The sequence below is a fragment of the Paramormyrops kingsleyae genome, chromosome 11 (assembly GCF_048594095.1).
Source record: "Paramormyrops kingsleyae isolate MSU_618 chromosome 11, PKINGS_0.4, whole genome shotgun sequence".
Lineage (NCBI taxonomy): Eukaryota > Metazoa > Chordata > Actinopteri > Osteoglossiformes > Mormyridae > Paramormyrops > Paramormyrops kingsleyae.
The window spans coordinates 8034390-8054914 of record NC_132807.1 but is presented as its reverse complement, the minus strand read 5'-3'; the positions used below and the strand labels follow the sequence as shown (position 1 = coordinate 8054914).

Below are 20525 nucleotides of genomic sequence, written 5' to 3'. Positions count from 1 at the left end.
ACGGAGCAGGGGGCCCTCAAGGCCGCCCACAATGCCGAGGGCTGTGTAGCAGTGGCACGGCTGCGTGGCTCTTCGTTGCAGCGATTACAGGCCAGACAGCTGCCTCTTCCCAGCTTCCCCCTAACTTGCTGCGATGACTCTGTGCTGTAGTGTGATATTGTTTAAAGGCCCAAGACCTTTCAGTGAGTGACCTTTGTTAATGGGGACTCCCTTTTAGGTCACAAATGCGAGGACAGTGCGGTGTGTGTGTGTCAGGTATATATTACTTTGTGAGAATCCTATGTCCCCACAATGTGATAAAAACCTATTATTTTGATGTTTTGGGGACCATTTTTTCAGTCCCTACATAGGGAAGACTCAGTTTTATAAAAATCTGTGATTACAATCAAAAAACTATAAATGCCAAAAGTCTTATATTTTGTTTAGTTACTTATTGTCAAGGAAAGGGTGGGGTAGGAGTCGTCATTGTTGAGATTCAGGTTTTGTCCACAGAAATGAATATGAATTTGGAAATTATTATAAGACAGCAGAGAAGAGCTGGAGATGACAGAGCACATTTGAGAGATCAACAACCAAAAAAATTGTTTAGGGTGGGGGCAGCTCTGTGGGTTGGGACTCAGGTTGCTGGTTGTAATCCTGTGGTCAGCAGGGTGGGTGACCCCTCCAGTTTCATGAGGTGGCCTCCTGGGGTGCTTTTCCAGCAGTTCTTAAGGAGCTTCCACAAATATGCTGAGCACTCATTAGCCACTTTTTTTCTTGACACTCTGATCAAACTCCTTCAAAACATCTCTACTGGGTTTCCGTCAGGTGGCCAGGTCATGTGACGAATCACTCTGCTTTGCTGGCAGCTTGGCATGTCCAAACTTTTGACTGTGTGTGTGTGTGTGTGTGTGTGTGTGTGTGTGTGTGTGTGTAATAAGTTTATATTACTTTGTGGGGACTAAAGGTCCATGAATGCAATCAAAAAACTGAAAATGCCTCGTCTGGTTTTTTGTTTCGTTACTATGGTTAAGGTCAGGGCTTTGTAGGGGTTAAGGGTGTCATGTTGGGATTAGGTTTTACCCCATGGAAATGAATGGAGAGCCCCCACAAAGATATAATTGCAAACCTGTGTGTGTGTGTGTGTGTGTGTGTGTGTGTGGTGCCGGCAGCTCCATTGGTGACAGAAGTTCTTATTGGCACTTTACCGTAGATGGCTGAGTTTTCATTAGTGTGACTGCTGGCCGCTGTTTTCCGGAAACCTCTGCTGAGGAGAGAGGCTGACTTTTTTTTCGGCATGATGACAGGAGGTCTCAGTGGAACGACGAGGGCCGATCATTACCCAGGATAAAACTGTGGGCCTGCTGTTGCCCTGAACCACTGTTTTTTCAGCAGATTATGAAACTGAAACCAGTACCCACTGCAGTTTTTGGAGTGTGACCACTGGAAATAATTTTGTCTGTTTTTATTGTCAAAGTGCGGACGACCTTCAGATATTTTTGACAATGACAATGAACCAGAATACGGCTCGTTCAGTAACCACGGCATTTGTCTTGCTGTTCTTTCTTATAAAATACAGATATCTGTATATTTCTAATTTGCCAGTAGCTGTAGATGTTCATAATTAAGTACATTAGAGTAGCAAAAACCGATTCGTTGCGCCACGCTCAGGAAATGGCATGGCTCCTTGGGTGACGATTATCACTTTCTTTGGTAATGGACTGTAGACCCCCCACTTAGTTTAATGTCTTACTCTTGTGTCAATTTGTCCTTTTTTTTAAATTTTTTTAAAGAGATGAGTAGCTGTATTTTAGATCTAAATGTGCTGTAAGAGGATATGAAAGCTCATGCCATAGCTCTGGTGATGTGCTACTTTAACCAGACAAGATCAGGAAGTGGCACTGAGAATATGACAGTGTGTCTGCCTGTCATCTCGAGTACACAGGCCTGGGGCTTTGAAGGCCTGCCAGTGGTTGCCAGTTGAACTGAAGGCTATCTTTTGGTGGTTCTCAAGTCTGGCGGTTTGAACACGTTTGATGATCCTTCCGATTCTCATGCTTGCAAAGAATTTCGGATCTGCTTCAAGTAATTTCGGAAGGTTGTGTGCTATATCGGCCAGCTTTCAGGTCCCAAGGTCACTGAACCATTTTAATAATGTAACTTGCCTAAATCTAATCGCATTATAAGTTGTCATTTGTCACGGTCGCTGGGGAGGCGATCCGGGAAGCAGGGACAAGGAGCCAGGAAGTCGGGTAAACGGGGTTTATTCGGGGAGAATCCACAGGACGGGGAAGAACGACGAGTAACATTAATGACAAGTCTGGGGAAGACTGACTCAGACGAGGACTAAATACAAAAGACAAACTACGGGTAACGAGCCACAGGTGAGAACAATCGGGGAGAAACAGGAGGTAATGAGGTGGGCGTGGCACACATTAGGAGCGGACGGAGCGGGGCGTGACATCATTATTGGATCGTTTGTATTTTGAACTCCATAATAGGGCTGCATAATATTGGAAAAAATTCATATTGCAATTTTTGAATTTTTTTTTCCGATAAATATTGCCTCATCTATAAAACAATTTTAGACAGTCTGTCAGATAAATTGGTGGTGTTGCCGCGAGTTGTGCTGAAACACTATGCAAATCACTTGCTTTTACTCAATATTGTCTTTATGGAATCCAAAATTGATATTCAAGCAGTGAAAGACTAATGTCTTTTGGTTACCAGTTCATGTTTGCTTTTCTCCTCCTCGATCATCTTTGCTAAATTTATCTCTGATGTGCTGCATTGTTTATGAGTGAGTCTGACATAAAGGATGAAAATGATTGTGATTGGCTCTGAACCTATGAGGAACTCAGGCAAAAGTAGCAGCGATAAACTTTAGACTAATTTTGTAACATGAACTAGGCCGAGATAATCTTGAAAAGGAACAATAATTGAAATTGCAAATCTTGTTAGGTGGTGTTGTTTCCTGTCACTGCCTAAAGATGTTTTAGCATGAATTATTAATGGTTTCAACCCAGCTGACTATTGCAGTCCTTGCAATGTGACAATTGCATATGCATAACATCTAATGTTGATGTTAATATTGGACGTTTTGCTGCTCTGCTTTATAACAGTGCTTGGACTTTTGTATTTCATATTGGATATGACTGTCGTGGTAAGTAATCTTTTTGTATAAAATATATGAAAAGCTGTTCTGTGGTCTAGTTTCTCTCAAAGGTTCAGGTTTTTGTGTTTTTTTTTTGTTGTTGGTAATATCAGTGTTAAAATTAGCTTTATTATTGCTACTTTTAACTGATTGTAACTCTAGTTTTTCCCCTTATTTTTGGTGTGCCAGATAGATTTTGAGATGCTGATCACAGAAATTTAGATTTTCACACCACATAGTTATAAGATCTGAGGAGTGTCTTTTGTACATTTTAATGCTTTGATTTAAGAAATGCGCTCAGAATTTTGCCCTCACCCGTAGTTTTTCAGTGATGTCATTTTTACGCTGTATTGATAATATATAACTTCTTATTAAGAATATATGGCCATATTTAGGAGTAATTTAGGAAAAATATTTAAATTCTATTTCTGAACATTTTAGGACTTCACAGAAAGATGCAGTGTCTTGTAAGTCTGTTTTGCCAGAGGTTACAGGCAGTAACATGTTTGGACGTGTTGACAGGGTCCTGCTCTCCTTTTTATATGGAAAAATGATATCAAAGCCAGAATGCTTGCAGAAAATCATACACTTCTACCTTTAAGATGAGTCACTTCCACCATGCTCAAATACTGTAAATATATGTATAGTGTGAAGTTTGTGTGTCACTCAAATCCTTGCATGATAGGTCAGTTCTGATTAGATATTTTAATTCAGCACAATCAATGCTGTAAGGTTCAAATATTTTTATTTCTGTAACAAAAAGAAAGTAAAAATTTGTTGACCAGTGTTATCAGTCATATCAGATTGCTGCAAGTCCCTTATACTGCCTGCAGTGTTTGTATCGCACTTGTAAATAGAAAACAGAGGCTTGAAAGATCTCGGGTGGTGATTATTTACTTCCACACAGTCTAGCTTATGTCATAAACGGAACAAATGCCCGAGTGCTTTTGTTTAAAGCATACCCAGGAAATCTCAGCTAAGGAATCAGGAATTATTTATACATGCAGAATTGTACCAGGATGATTAAGTCTGGAAGCAGGGCCAGAAACTGGATTTGGGCTATTAACATAGAGGCCTGAGCAGATAGAGGTGGATTTCAGCACCAGCTACAGATGGATTCATAGATAGATACATAGATATTGTTTAGGGAACCAAAGAGGGGCAGAGGCTTCAACAGCAGATCAATACCACCACTGTGGTAAAGAGGTATCATTTAGCACCGAAAGAGAGAGCCACAATGCATATGGCTGTGATCCATTTTGACTTTGGTAACTTACAAGCATGCCAGTTTGAACACACCTCTGGGAAGCCTGAAGAGGCCCAGACAAAGGACATCACTTTCTGGAGAAATGCTGTCTGTCTGGGCATTAGGAATCAACATTGAGTAGATGACATGTAATGGTGGTAAATAAACTTCTGTGCTGACATTGACTAGATGTGCAGTATGTATCATTCCAGCGTCTGCATTTTGTTTTTGGCTATGGATTGCAATTGGGGGGCGGGGGGACAGTACTTCTTTATTTTTTAATATTGCAGATACTTAAAATGTTAACCTTGAAGGAATTGAAATGACTTCTTGCTTCGTAAAAGTAGTTACTTTTATGACATTAAAAATAGATAAGGTTGTAAAGTTTTTTTTTTATTCGTCAGAATGGCATCCTCTAATGTGCGATACCCAGCGTTTAAATATTAGACAGAGCCCAGCTCCAGCTCCTTATGTCTAAACTGCACCTAGCCAGAGCTCTTCCTCCTTCAGTGTTAACCTTTCTTTCATAATTTAAAAAATTTTGGAAAAAAATCCAAAGTGAATAGCTTAACAAAATGTCAGTTTTGCACTAAAATCATGTTTTTTTCCCCCATCAGCTTTAATTTTCATTAGTAGCTCTGACCAAACATTACTTTCTCGAGTGGATGAGATATTCCTTCTTGATGTCTTGATTTTTGTCCCATGTTTTTGTACTTATTTTGCTTACTGTACTTCTACCAAAATTTCATTTACTACCTAGACTTAGTAAGATGTGTGTAAGAAGCAATATGTGAATATCTTGATATTTTTTTGCATTTTCACTGGGACGTTACGAATGAATTGGCATGAATAACTTGCGGTGAAAAGCCATTTTGATCCATTTTGAGTGATTAGAACTGTTGGCTGATACCTCTGGGACCTGGTTCAAGTCTCTGCCAGGGTTCCCTGTGTGTGGAGTTTGCATGTTTTCCCTGTCATCATGGGGTTTCCTGCAGGTACTCCAGTTTCTCCCACAGTCAAAAAACATGCTGAGGTTAATTGGAGTTACTAAACTGCCCATAGCTGTGCATGTGTGTGAATGTGCCCTGCGATGGGTTGGCACCCCAGCCTTGGTTGTTCCCTGCCTTGTGCCTGTAGTCTCTGGATCCCCCACTACCCCGAATAGGTTATAGAAAATGGATAGATGGTGATCATAAATACATATAACAACTAATAAACTAATGTACAGAGCAACTTCCTCAGCCCCACCCCCCATTCTGTGCAGAATCTAATTCTTATTTAACCCCTGTAATAGACAATGCAACAGCAGTCATTCTGCAGCGGTATGCTCACCACACAGTAGCTAAGGTGATGAAGGGGCAGAAGAGAATTCACCAAATAGATAGGGCTACAGTAGGCAACTTTTTAGCCGGGACATCATGGTACCACTCCTACTCTTTTGAAAGATGCTCAGGCATCTTTTATGACCTAAGAGTGTCAGGATATCAGTTTTACATCTCATCCAAAAGATGGCACCATTTTTACAGCATAGTGTCCCCAATACTTGTACCGGGGCACTGGGATGGGCTCCACCTGTTGGCCACACCTACACCTCTTCCAGCAGGATCCCAGCCTTCCGAGTTGGTCTCCCATCCAAGTACTGACCAGGCCCAAACCTGCTTAGCTTCAGGAAGGTTACCTAGTCTGAACTGCAACTGGTATGGCTCCTGGCTAGGGTTATTTTTATTTAGTGCCCAAAAGTACAAATGATGTAAAATGTAACCATTGATCCATGTTTTCTACCTCTGAGTGGGAAATGTAGCAGAATTTGTAGAATACAAGATAGAAAAGGAAACAATCGTATTGTAGGGGGAAAAAAAAATCTGAGGGTCCAAATGGCTGCCACTTCCCCTGGCATATTAAGGTAAATCTTGAATTGAATGAGAATTGCTAGTAAGTATGAATGGGAATTGTAAGATAAAGGGATTACAGGATAGAGACTTACAATGGCTGTGTCATAGTGCCCGTGATAGGATCACCAGCCTTGTGCTGGTGACTGACTAGCCAACTGACTAACAGACTGACAAGCTTGGAAATTACTGGAAGGTTAAAGATTAAATCAGACTCCAAATTGGCAGACATTTTAACACTATAATAAGCTTATTGACATTTGCAAAATTAGTTCCATATACATACAGCAATGCTATGTATTCATACATATAAAAACATGCCTGACGTAAATGATTTATGCATACTACACATGTTTTGTACATTTTACTGTTTTTAATGCAATATCTATTTATATATAAATGTAAGCAAGTGTGGTCAACACATTGATTAGAAATTGGAGGTTAGGGTATTTTAGGGTCAAGACCGAATGCAAGTTTTGTTAGGCAGTGTAGGTAACAGGATCCAATGTTTTCTTATAGTTAAATTGATTAAAAGAGCTACACAATTAGCAGTGTATATCCTGTACAGTAAATGATTTAAAATGAGAAATAACTACTTATATCTGCTGTCAGTGTTTTTGTTTTTTTTCCTTTGTGGTGTCTGTCCTCAAATGGCGATTCCTGAGATTTATGTGGTGGCAACATTGATGCTAAATATGTCAGTGAGTCCTGCATCATACATAATTCAGTATTGCAGTGACAGCTGGAGGTAAGAAGTGCTGTTTCCTCATGACCAGAAGGTGCAGTTCTGTCCTTCTATGTGCCCAATCGGAAGCTAATAAAACAAGATCACAAAGGAGTTCATGAAATGTATTTTTCTTCTCTGATGAAATAGCCTTAAAAAGGGAAGACCAAATCCAGCCCTCTGGTTTTAGATAATGAGTAAATTTGCACATTTTACATGTGCTCTAGTTCAAATTTATTTTAAGCTCTAACATTTTCTGTATGTCATACAGCTGTATGACATAATTTACATACCAGTAAAAGATTAGGAAGTTTATATTTCATATTTTTTATTTTAATTTCAAATAAAATACTTTTAATTTTTTTTAATATGTACAATGTATAGATATCTCCAGCATTAAGTCATTGTAATGATATATTGGGGGTTGCGTAACTGGAGCCATAATTTATTGCAAAACTATTTAGATCTGAAGGGCATTACTCCTTTTTTTCAAAGGTGTTTGGTGTATGTTGACCCTATGGGTACCATAGCAATGAGCAGTATGGAATAATTGTGCCCATTTATTATAATTGCATATAAGGGTCACAGAAATGTGATGTTCAAACAAACTGACACCTCATCTCTGGAGTGGTATGTTAAGCTGATGAGTCATATCTCACCATGACCTTGTTCTGGAGAAATGGTTATGGAAGAGAGATGGGTACCTGTTGCAATTTGAGTCACTAGGTGCTTTGTTATGTGAAGCATGTGAAGACCATGTATTATAACTATCAATTAGAAAAAAAAATCTGATATGTGGTATCAGTATTTAAGTGCAGCCCATACTGGTATTTTCATACTTTACTGGAATTATTATCCAGGACCAGTTTGATATTTGTGCTGGAACATGAAATGTACACGGTCACACACATTTTAAGAACATTATTGGGAAAATGTGTAATAGCATTGCATTTACTTGACATTTGAGTTTTGAGAACTTTTTGACAGTTTTTATGTTTACCTGTAAGGCCCTAAATAAAAAATTTGATTAAGCGGGGCCATTGTAAAGTATAATTGCAGAATTGAATTTGGATACTGTTCTATTTGCACTGCTCAATTAGGATTCAGTGAGGCTTTTGAAGAGACAAGTGGAGGTTGTATGAGCAATCACTGGTGTAATAGGGTGGTTTGAGATGTTGCCATATTGATTGGGCTGCTACTAGGAACATTGTTATTATGTAGATTGAGTTTAGCATTTCCTCTGCCCCTTTGCAACCATGTCCACTTGTGTATTTTTTTCAAAACTCTGGAGGAGGATTTACAAGCCTTGATGGATGGGATCTGATTGTCACCTAGGAACCAAGGAAATAACCAATGAAAAATTGGGTACTTGTCTGACAGCGCTTGATCCTTCCCATCTCATTTCCTATCTCTAGGCAGTATATAAAAAGTTGGTTACGTGAATTAAAAAAAAATGACCACACAGAGATACTCAGAAGTTCACTAAATATATTTACATGACAAACAGTTCGCCAACAGTGCAATACATAGGAATGTTGCATAATTACCAAACATTACACTCCCTCCCCAGTAAAGAAAAGGCTTAAAGCTGATAAAACAGTTTATGCAAAACATTTACAACATCAGAACAGGCTCACAAAATAAACATCTCTGAAATCGCCCCTTCGACAGTGACATTGTGGTGCATGTGCAGGTGTGTCTTATAGGTCACAGGCTGATTTCTGTACAGATTTGGGAACTTTGGCAGTTTTTTTTATATTAAACAATATAGTCAGTCAGAAATGTTATGTAAGGTGGCCTTGTTCATGTTCACAGTGTAATCGAGAGCGGCTGAAAGCCAATAAAAAAAGGGGGGGAGGAATGTCCCCTTTAAGAGACCTGGAAGCGGCTGTCCTTGCTGTTAGTGGTTATAAAATTACAAACACGTATGTAGATTTTCATAGCAGTCATCGCCATAAAAAACAATCAGTTCAGGTCAAAATACAAACAACCAGACGAAGACGTTGGCCACAAACCAATGGTCACTCTGGGGGGACACACAGACATGAACAGAACATGCACAGGTGCTATGTAAGAACACTGTACCAAAATGATAAACATGACAAAATATAATATTTGAAGTGTGAAGGAAAAAAGACAAACTCTTCAAGCAAATTGAAATATACCTAGTTGACTAGCTTTCATTGTTGTTTTTTTTTTTTTTTTTCCTTTTCTGGTTTGGCACTTTATCTGAACAAATTACTGTTCAAAAAGACTAGATTCAGTACAAAAGTTAACATCTCCTTAAGATAGATTACTTCAGATTAAGTGTACTGTAGGTAAACACTGTAATGTACTGTAGCTTAACGAACATTACAACAGATGTTTAACACACATGCACAAAGACGGAGAGCATGGAACCCCGATCCACGGCCAAGCTCTCCTCGAAGGCGTCCCCCACCTCACAAGCTCTCCTCGAAGGCGTCCTCCACCTCACAAGCTCTCCTCGAAGGCGTCCCCCAACTCACAAGCTCTCCTCGAAGGCGTCCCCCACCTCACAACGTCTCCTCGGCCGATCTGACGTCGGACTTGAGGCGCACAAACTCCTTGGCTACCTCGTCGTTGGTCCTCTGTGAGAGTATCCTCATGATGATCAGGCCGGTCTCGTTCATGGAGATGTCCCTAACCAGGGGGTGCCAGCCTGAGCAGCTTCCCTTGTCGGCGAGGTCCTTCAGTGGAATGACTGTCATGCCGATGATGCGATCCTCCCTAGCGAAGCAGTAGTCCTTCACCGAGACGTGTAGCTCATAAGCCTGGGGCTCGTGCTCGGAGCTCAGCACACTGCACAATTGGGACAGGAAGAGACGCATCGTTTCAGCCAGCTGCTTTTTGTATGGAAGAACAATTACTGATGTGGGAGATTTGCAGATTCTGCATACATTAGCTGTGGGGGAAGAATGCCAACATATAGCCAATTGAATCTAAGAAATATTCAGGAATGTGACTCCATGACAACTACAAATATATCCCGCCTCGTACCTGTCTATGGCAAACTGAGTGACTATACCACACAGTGAATTAGCTTAGTCCCTAAGTAATCCTGGAGAGGGCTGTGACTTACAACTGGAATGTCTCGTTGTACTTAGGGGACCAGGTGTTGTTCTTGGTCTTCGTGCTGAACTTGCGCTTCTTGTCTGCAAGTTGCGGTCCCACGGCATTGACTTCCACAAAGGGGCGGAACATGGCATTGGTCTGCCAGCTAATGCTTTTCACTGCTGCAACTGGGGGAGTGTGGAACAAAGAATTGTGGTGAGAGAAGATTGCTTTACAGGTGCCTCTATCTGACAGTCTATGAGAGTGTAGATGCCACAGAACCTCTCCTTGCACTTGAGAACAGAATCTTTAACACTTGCTGACCCTGTGGCTATAACCCAGGGATGTGACGGTAAGTATGTGTACCCCTCGGTTAAAGACCCACCCCTGGAGGGTCTGAACAATGATGTGATGCTCAAAGGAGCTCAATGCTAAGCATGTGGGTGTTTTGGCATGACAAGGCCCGAGTGCAGATTCATTTAGCAACCAGTTGGTTTGAAATCAAATTTGTTTTTATATACAACATTCATCTAAAACACTGTGGGATGGACGATTCCTGCCTGTCCAGTGGTTTTCTCCACTGATGCTCTTACAGTAACCTGATCCCTATTAATCTGTGTATCTGAGTGATGATCAGTTTAATGGCTCAAATTTTGTTTGACAACAGAACTTAATTTTAAAGCAACTACTTAAAACAGTTGTTGATTTTACACAAGTTACATAGATGTGTATGGTTTAATATTAAGATGAGAATCAGCATTCAGATCTGTCTTTGCTGCTGAAGCCTGCAGTAAGCCGTAGGTGTCAGAGAGTCCTACCCTTGACACTGATTTTGTGCTCCCCAGTGCCTGGATGAGACACGAGATCCACTTGAAGGGACACCTCACCCAGCGATCCATTAGATGGCTGAACTGGTGTTAAAAAAAAGGGGGAGGGGGTTAAAATGAGCCCCCCCAGACACCACTCCCAGTGATGCAAGGCTACTGATATATCTGTGAAACACCCCGGGAAAAGAAACACTCTACATTAAACATCTACATTAACAAAGTAAATAAGAGCAAATTGCACACAACAATGAGATTGCCTACAGTGGCAGGGTTGTGGAGTGGTGCCTTCGTTTAAATTTCATTCCTGAGCTCGCTGGAAATGAAAAACATTTAGTCTATGGCCTACAGCAAGATGTTCAGCAACAACCACCAATCGTTATTTTAAGGTGTTTAAGGCTCGGGGTGTCAATATGAAAACCAATTTGTGCTCTCAGTGTAAACGCAGTGACACTTCCTGATTGTTTTGGAACTGCAGCCTTTAGCTTGTGGGTCTCTGCATGGCCCCGCCCAGCTCCAGAGATTACCAGCTGACACAGAAAAGCGAGAACGGCAGTAAGCAATGAAAATGGCATGTTTACGCACTGACCAATTACCGTCAGAGGAACAATCTCTCTTATTGTGACAGATGAACCAGCAGCAGCTGGTACTGATGTGTTGATAAGTAGGTTGTGATGACACCTGTGTTACACCTGAGGAATCCCTACAGTCATTCCAGGAGTAAGCAGATGCTTAGGGATAGGATGGTGCTCCTGTGACGGCTGCTATACAAAAGAAGATTCAAATATTATCTTTGGTCAGAGGAACTGTGTATGTACTTCCAAGTAGATTCAACCAATGCAAGATTTAGTAAGTACTGATCACTGCACTTTTCATAAGACAGCCGCTTGATTAAAAATAAATCATGAATTGCAAAAGCACTGATTTGATTTAATTTTTTTAATTGTACATTACATCCATGGCACTGTTGCCTCACACATCTGGGACTAAGCTTCAAACCGCCACCCTTAGTCTATGTGTGGAGTTTGCATGGTGTGTGCCCTGCAATGGGTTGGTGCCCCATCCTGGGTTATTCCCCTTCTTGCGCGCACAACCTTTGGGATAGACTCCATACCCCCTGCAACCCTGAATAGGATAAGCGGGCACATAAAGTGGATGGATGTACGGATGGATATTACACCCATCCATCTCCATTATGGAGTTAACTGCTTGCCCCTGTAATGGCCATGGAGAGTCAGACCTTTACCCAGCAAGCATAGAGGATAAAGTGGGAGAAGAGCACACTAAGGAGAACTCATCTGGATAGTGGATGGAAACTGGAGTTCTCACATGAACATGAGAATGCACAAACATGGTGCTTGTTTGAACCCGGCTCCTCAACACTACTGGCCACTGAGATCGTGGGAGGGGGGGATTTCTCCCCAATATATGGGAGGGACGAATATGAATATTAACACATACAGACTTGAGGGGTTTTTGGAGCCTGTACACAGCTTTCTGCCATGAGTTCAAGACAGACCACTGATGCTCTAAAAAACAAAATGATGATAAATATCGAATTTGCCTTGACGCGACTCATTAGTCGAAGATGATAAAAAAAAAAATAAAAAAAAAAAACTAGAGGGTACATCGATATGCAGACAGTGTCAGAAGCACTGGCATTTGCAGGGTCTGTACATTTCGGTTGTTCCCCCGTCAGCTGTCAGAACCTGCAGGACCTGCACATGGACACATTGGCTGTGTCCGAATACAGGGGCTGCACCCTTTGAAGGATGTGGTTAGGAAGGCATAGCCTTCGTTCTTTGGAGAACGAACAGAAAGCGTTGTCAAATGGGATGGTCTGGCCTACAGATAATTTCCTGTTTCATCACCAGCTGTTCCCACCCTTTACCCTTGAGTCACAAAGCGCCGCTCCTGTGGCCCAGCTGGGACACGCCCATTTTGGATGGAATATTGAGGAGGTGGCCCAGCACCTCAGTCCTCTTGGGCTGGGTGTTTGAATCTCATCCCTCTGTGTGTGTGCATAGAGTTGGCATTTTTTCCCCATGGACATGCTGGCTAACTGGCATCTCTAAACTGCCCATAATGTGTCAGTTTTTGAGCCCCACCTTCCAACCAGAGACCATTAAAAACAAAGAATTTTAAATGACATGAATTGCTAGTGAATAGATAGCAACTGACCATTAAATATGATTTTGGAGGGTACTGACAGTCATTCTTGTATATAAATCATTCTGTCATTATGTCCCCAAAGACATGCATTCTTTATCTTATCCTATCGACCTTTACACCACAGTTAAGGTTTAACCACAAAGTTTTGTCCAATAGTGTAAGCAAACCAGTGGCCACTGACATGGTCGTTGTCTGTGATTGTCCAGTTTTCTCTCTCTGCATCCTGTCTTGGCACCTAGTTTCAATACCTTCAGGCTCAAGGAATAAGGTCCCAAGCCAGTGTTGTTATGGAGTCCAGTATAGCTGAGGCTCCCCACCCATCATCGTGATGGGTTCACAGGTATGGGGGGGGACAATTACTCGTGAATTACTCATTTATTTTCATTATTCTTCCTGTGGTTCAGCTTCAGAAGCTAATTCAAATAATGCTAGTGATCATCAATGAGGTGATAAATTACATCATAGTCATTTGCTTTATAAACAATTAAAGATATTTTTTTCCAATGAGAATAGGGCAGGCACGGGCCTCAGGTCTGTGCGATATTCAGATCAAGCTTCTGAGTTCTTTCACAGCCATCATAAGTGTATTTGTCATAGATATTATTCCTTCCAAAATGCTTGTAGAATTTTCATGTACGTTGGATAGACTGACATGTCCTTCTGCCTTACTCAGTTTCAGATCACAGAAGCTATCTCCTCAAGTTATTGAAGGCATTCAGCAGGAATATGTCTGTCTGTTCGTCTATCTATCCATCCCTCCATCCATGCAACTATCAGACTGCTTACCTCAGTCAGGGTTGACCTAAAGATGCCCAGTACATGCACTACCATATGTTTAATTCTCCCCTAAAAAATTGGCTACCTATCTTTCATAAAAAGTCTTACATCTGGCTGCCTGATTGGCAGCTTTAGGTTGTGCATCATTTTGTAGTTCGAAACAAACAGATCGAAATACAGATAAAAAATACCATAATTACACACACACACACACACACACAAAATAAAGTGTTGTTCAATATATTTACATACATTGATTTGACTCATGATAAAAATGTCTTAAGTTCATGGTAAAAAATAAAGCTTTTCCTTAGCTTAAAAAGGAAAAAAAACTTCTGTAAGAAACATTTGTTTACTGGTTGTTTCAATGAAGGAGCTTTAATTAGGGAAGCCCCCAGGGCCTGTGCCGTTGGGGTGGATGGCACATCAGGAGCGAGCTGGAATTCGCCATTCAGGCACAGAGCTGCCAGGACATCTGTTCATTGTCTACAGCTGGTATAACTTTTATGGCAGTGTTCAGTATTTCATTACATGGGCTATTTATATACAGTGACTGACTGATACCTAAGGATGAAAAACAGTGCACATACAGGGACTCTGTGATTAATGCTTGAGGATTAAACACCGTGTATAGACAGTGACTTCAGATTCTTATCAAGCTGATGTTGACTGACAACCCACTTTGATTAATACTCGAGAAACAAATGCCATGTACAGGCAGCGACTGTATGTGATACTTGAGGATTAAAGACTGTGTACATACAGGCACTCTGTGAGAAATACTTAAGGATTAGGAGTGAGTCTGTTTGCGCAATTGGAATTTAGATTGCTGTTTATAGGCTCCACACGTGTTTGTTATGATCCCCAAGATTATCCCCCACCCCCCTTATTACAATTCTTTTGTGTCACCCAGGTGTCAATAGCCAACAATGCTATCTGTACCTGGGGTAGATAGCCAATGTGGCTGTTTGCTCCTGGGTTTATATAGGAGGCAGATGCTGTTGGCAACCAGCTGTCAGTAGCCAAAAATGCTTAATAATAATAATAATAATAATAATAATAATAATTGTTGTTGTTATTGCTGTTATCACTATTATTATTGGCACCCTTTATATTTGTATCCCACTTTGGCACCATTGAAGTGACGTGCAATCATGCAAGCAATACAATGTTTATGTTTTTTGTGCAGCCAGGGGGCGGAGACTGAGGAGGCCTGGTGTAAATAGATGAAGCAATAGGCAGATAGAGATGGGCAGTGTAAATAGACACTCCGAAAAAACAATTCAAATCTGCCTGTCTGCAGGCTGCCTTCAAGCATTTCCTCCTTTCACTTTGTCTCCTTGAATTTCCTGTCATGTATGTACTATCCACTTAAATTACGCAATTCCACATTCTGAAAAGTCACTCTGGCAAAAGCTAAAAAAAAAGAAAAAAATCAACGATTTGAGAGGAGGTCATATGTTGTCTTGACTTGCGCTCAGGATGATAAATGAGGCAGTATAAAAAATCGTGTCATTAATCAAATGCCAGCACATTTAGAGCTGGACAACATCTACTTCCTGTTATTTTTTCAAATTGTTGCTTATTTTCACTGGCCAATTACAAGAGTATGAACCAACATATCATGACATGGGACTGCTGTGAAAACCCTGCACAAGCCAGAGAAGGGCTCCCCCTGTATTTTAAAAGGCACCACTGCTGCTTTATGCCTTGTTTTGATAACAAAAATGCAAGCGTCTCTGCTGGGATGTGGAGCGGCACTTTAATTGAGTCAGCGGTGGAGGGGTCTACACTCCTCATTAGGTTTGCTAAAGCATATAACTCTGACTGTTTGGCTTTGACAGAAAGTAGAGAGCCAGACGGGAACGAAGTGCATTCCCAGAACTGCAGCAGTGCCCAGAGGACTCTGCAAGGAGGAAATAATTATTCTGATTATGGACAAAGTAAAAGAGGACAGCAACAATTAGATTTTGACAGGCAGTGAAGAATACCTGTAATGCACAAAAAATTACCAGTTCATCTTCTGGGATAAAGGGACATGCTGGGCCTCCAGTAAAGAAAAATAAAAAAGACACACACACACACACACACACTTTGCTTTATGATACTTTAACTATACAATGGTATGTTTGTGATGCACATTCAGCATCGACCAGCCACACTTCTCGTCTTGATTGTGAGCTTACACTGTTGAACACTATATGGGATGTTTATCGTACAGTGTTTCATGTTTAACCATATTTATTTGTCCACTGTTCAATTACTGGTATTTATTTAGTTACAGGAATTATTTGCTTATTCAGGGACACTGCTTATTTTCTTACTTACAAAATATTCCTCTTGGATGTATCTCACCTTGAGAAACAAGCCCAAGAAAATTGATGCGAGAGACACTCCATGTGAGTAGTCTTGCTTTAAGAAACATGCCAGGTTAGTGATCTTGCCTTGGGAAACATGCTAAGGGAGTCATCTCACCTTGAGAAACACATGAAGCGAATGATCTCACCTTGAGAGTTCTGGGTCCCTATATACTTCTTGATCAAGGCATCCGTAGATTGTGTATAAAGGCTGAGAGCGTATTTCAATGACTTCAGATCAGGGCTTTTCTCAAGGAATGACTTCTTCAGACCGTTTCCGCCGGCATGGAAGTATTGCTGTGAATAGAAAGCCAGTTTAGTATTCACATTGACAATCAATCAATGGGAAATGTATACATTGCTCACATTCCTATGTGTGTGTGTGTGTGTGTGTGTGTGTATATATATGTATGTATGCATATAATATACACACACACCAAAGAACCAAAGCATGATGCACCCCCCCCCCCCCCCACAGTAAGTGAATAATGTTGTAAATGACGGCTATGCCTTCTGGTACAAACAACCAAAGGGGTTCTGTGGCATAAATCCTAGACAATTGTAATGATGAATGTGGGACTGGTGTGTCACAACACACAACTGACCATGAGCACGCCACAATCCTTGCATCTTGGAAATGCTCAGATGCACTTCTGTCACCTCAATGATTTGGCTCTTGTCAAAGTCACTCTCTATCTCTGACATTTCTTCTGCATTCAGCTACGAGTACTGAATGTAATATATCCCAGACCTTGACATGGGGGTGGTCATAATGTTTTGGCTCAACAGTGTGTATATATAACATCAACCACTAAGTTCTTTGCTAAAATGCCCATGTCTGGATAGACAACCACATAAATCCTGTTCATGCTACAGTGACCATCTTAGGTTTCTGCTTCTTGTAGCCTTTTAGGGTGTTCCCTGCTCAAGCATCAAGCTCCCTGCAGCATTTTTGGGATAGGCAATTGCATAAGCGATTATATAAAATGGATGGATGGACTTCAAGAATTTCTTTGACAGCAAAGTTATGAATATCAGAACAAATCCAGTAACACATCTACTGCTAATGTTGCTTTCAGTCATACTCAGCATTTTGAGTCAACTGCTTTTGTTTCAAGTAAATTTGCTGCACCAGACACTATAAACCATCCCGCACCCACACAGCTAATGAAAGCGCCTGAGTGTAAATGAGAATGGAAACGTTTGATTTTACATATACATCATTATGAGGACACTGTCATCAAGCCCATGCTCAAGAAAAATCTGGTTTGTGTTTAGCCCGATCATATCTCATCTTCCATTTTGCTTCCATTTTTGATTTGTTACCCCAAAGCTGTCTGTTTTCTTACAATGTAACTTCTATGGCATGTTTCATTCCAAATTTTGCCAATTCCATAGCACTGAGAGGGCACCTATCTGAGTAACAAATGACTTGCTTCTCACCTCTGGCTGCACTAACGTCCCTGTTGCTGTACTTTGAGACCTGTGTGCTGTGTTTTTCCACAGCTCGCCCTTTTCCCCGAGCATAACAAAGCCTCGTGGCTCTCAGTGGACCTGCTTTGTCTCGATTTGCATCATACCCTGTCAGGCTGTGAGGTTCCTTTGAGTGATGAGTCACTGAAATACTCAGTCGCCAAACATGAAGCTCCACAGGAACTAGCATTTGGGCCAGCACTGTTGTTTTCCCCTTTATGTGCCACCCGGTGGGCATTATCTGTAAGTGTGGCATTAGTCACCGTACAACACCATGTGGCTGTCAAACCGAGTGAAAGCTGCATGAAGGGCATTAGGGACTGGACAACTTGCTTATACTGAGCTTACAAAAGACAGAAGTGGTTTGAGTAGTTGCTAAGATACTCTTTTGCTGACTAAGGTGAATCGGGATGTTTTCTAGGTCAATGCTAATGCCTTGGCATGAGACTTTGGGATTACAATTGATTTTTACAATAGAAATACATCTAACCTGCCTACCTGTCATCTGTATATATGTAGCCAAGGTCAGAAGAATGTTCTTCATGTGGAAAAGTTGTATTGTAATGTCCTGAAATCTGGTGGCGTTTTCATAAAATGTCTCTAGCTGGCAGAGAATGAAGCTTGTGACTCGTAATAAAACGTGGGAGTCTGAGTCCACTCAGACTCCCTCCCTGCATCGCCTACCCCACAAAAACAGTGGAGTATATAAATGCTTTGCGTTCCATGGGGCTGTTCCGTACCCCGTCTGGTTAATCTGACTTCTGTATAACCTAACTGTCAACACTTGGTCACTTTTTCTGGCTTCCATTCTACGACAATGTGACCCAGAGCTATTGGATCATCGACTGGACCCAGACGGCTGGACCTTCAGTGGTGTATAGAGAATGGATCCATATATTGACACTGCTGTCCGCATCGGCCCACTCTCGGTGCCATCTCCAAAAGCTGGATCACAGAAGGATCATTTGTTATCCTCAATCATGATTGCCTCCTTTGAAGAGATCAGAGAATGATTTTCAGTGTTTCCCAAATTATGTTTCCTTCCTTCTGGGAAAAATGAGGATAACTTAGATTAAGTTAATAATTAATTGGGTTAGAAATGAAAACTACGCAGATGTACCTTTGTTAGCACTAATTATTCCTTCTATCCATAAGCACTTGGCCAGTTCAGGGTCAGGGTGAGCCTGGAGCCCATCCCAGACAGCTCTGCACATGAGGCCAGGTACCCAGGAGCGTGTGGTGGCAAGACACACGACTACAGGCAAGTGCTCATACAGTCACTAACCATCAACATAACTGCAGGAAGAAACCAGTGTAGATGGGGGAAACCTGCACAAAATGAGGGGAACATGCGAACACCTACAGAAGAGGTGGGATTCGAACCCCTAACCCTGCAGGCACAAGGCTACAGTGCTATACACCGTACAACCCCACATACAGATTTTTTCTTGTATTAGTGATTTAACCGTATGTACACGGTAGCTGAATTACCATAAGGACGGAATCAAAGTCGATTTTGCTCTTCTGCTGAGACCGATAAAGCTTTTTCATTCCTGCTTAAAGAGGCTCAGTTTCCCAGGAGGCTTCAGCCTGCCACTGGGCTACGAGGCAGCAATGCTAAGCAGACCAGTGTCAACTTTCAGCACAACGCCTTTGTCCAAACCCCTGCACATTCTCACAAACGAAAACCATGGTTCAAGAAGAAGAAAAAAATATCATTACTTCCTGTGCCTCTGGATTAATTATAAGATTCATTTTCTTGTCTAAATGCTGAACAGTTTGTATTCCTTGTCATTAGCATCTGTCCATTTAATACTATTTATGTGTTTTTTTTTTTGGGGGGGGGGGGGGGTTTGCACTTCATATGTAGGTAATTCAAACAACGGTTTACAGCACTTGATAGTTTATATCAATTTAACTTCTGGATGTAAAACATAATCGTCTTCCTGCTTTCGTGCGAGTTACGTGGTGATTGTGAACCCGGTTTCTGATGAGGTGTGAAGTGGACTTCCAGATCTTCCAGGTGTGGAATGCTTACGGGGTGGCTGATTGGCCAGCAGAGAGCTTAAGGGTATAAAGTGGGACTCAGATCAGTAATTCAGGTCCTCTGGTGCTTGTTTAGCTGGAGGTCCGATCGATCGCATGGCCTGTCCAAGTCTGACACCTCTTAGGAATCGCTTTTCATTAAAAGAGCTGACTTCCTTATGGGGGGGGGGGGATAGACATGCCCTTGCAGTGAAGCAGCTTTTTGAAACTATGGAATTAAATTGCATCAAGAGGACGGGAGAATTTCCTGCTATTACCGTTTCATTTCCACACCTTCCTACTAGTGTCTGTTTACATAACATAAGCATAGAAAGCTTGAGGGCACACACACACACACACACACACACACACACACACACACACACACACACACACACACACACACACACACACACACACACACACACACGCACACAGAGTGAGTCATATCTTTGTACTGATATCTTTGGGGGGACTCTCCACTCATTTCTATGGGGAAACCTCTTATTCCAACATGATGACCTTAACCCCTACTCAACCCTAACCCTAAACTTAACCAAAAGTAACCAAACAAAATACGAGACTTTTGGCATTTTTAGTTTTTTGATTGCATTCACAGATCTTTGTGGGGCCCTGAAAAATGGTCCCCACAATGTCAAAAAAAAAAATAAATAATTACAGCTGCATGTGATCTAACGTTCACATGCTGAGTGTGAATGCATGGCATGTGTAAAAAAAAAAATAATTTTCCTTATTCATTGAATTTCAGGCAGTCTTTTGCGATATGTTCATCCCACATGTTCATATTGTGATGACAATGAAAATACGATTTA

General features: G+C 41.3%; 1 protein-coding gene across 3 annotated transcripts in view; it reads right to left on the bottom strand.

The window, feature by feature from the left end:
• Positions 1-8466: 8466 nt before the first annotated feature.
• LOC111845002 (protein unc-13 homolog C-like) overlaps positions 8467-20525 on the bottom strand; it is an 84578-nt gene continuing 72519 nt past the window's right edge. For 2 of the 3 annotated variants that reach the window (XM_072717967.1, XM_072717968.1), the window contains 5 exons: positions 16344-16491; positions 10883-10975; positions 10093-10252; positions 9526-9812; positions 8467-9463 (listed from right to left, as the gene is read on the bottom strand). In XM_072717967.1, the coding sequence (XP_072574068.1) occupies positions 9527-9812; positions 10093-10252; positions 10883-10975; positions 16344-16491 (687 nt within the window). In that variant the 3' untranslated portion in view covers positions 8467-9463; position 9526. The remainder of the gene's footprint in view (positions 9464-9525; positions 9813-10092; positions 10253-10882; positions 10976-16343; positions 16492-20525) is intronic. The other variant, XM_072717969.1, reaches the window with a different exon arrangement.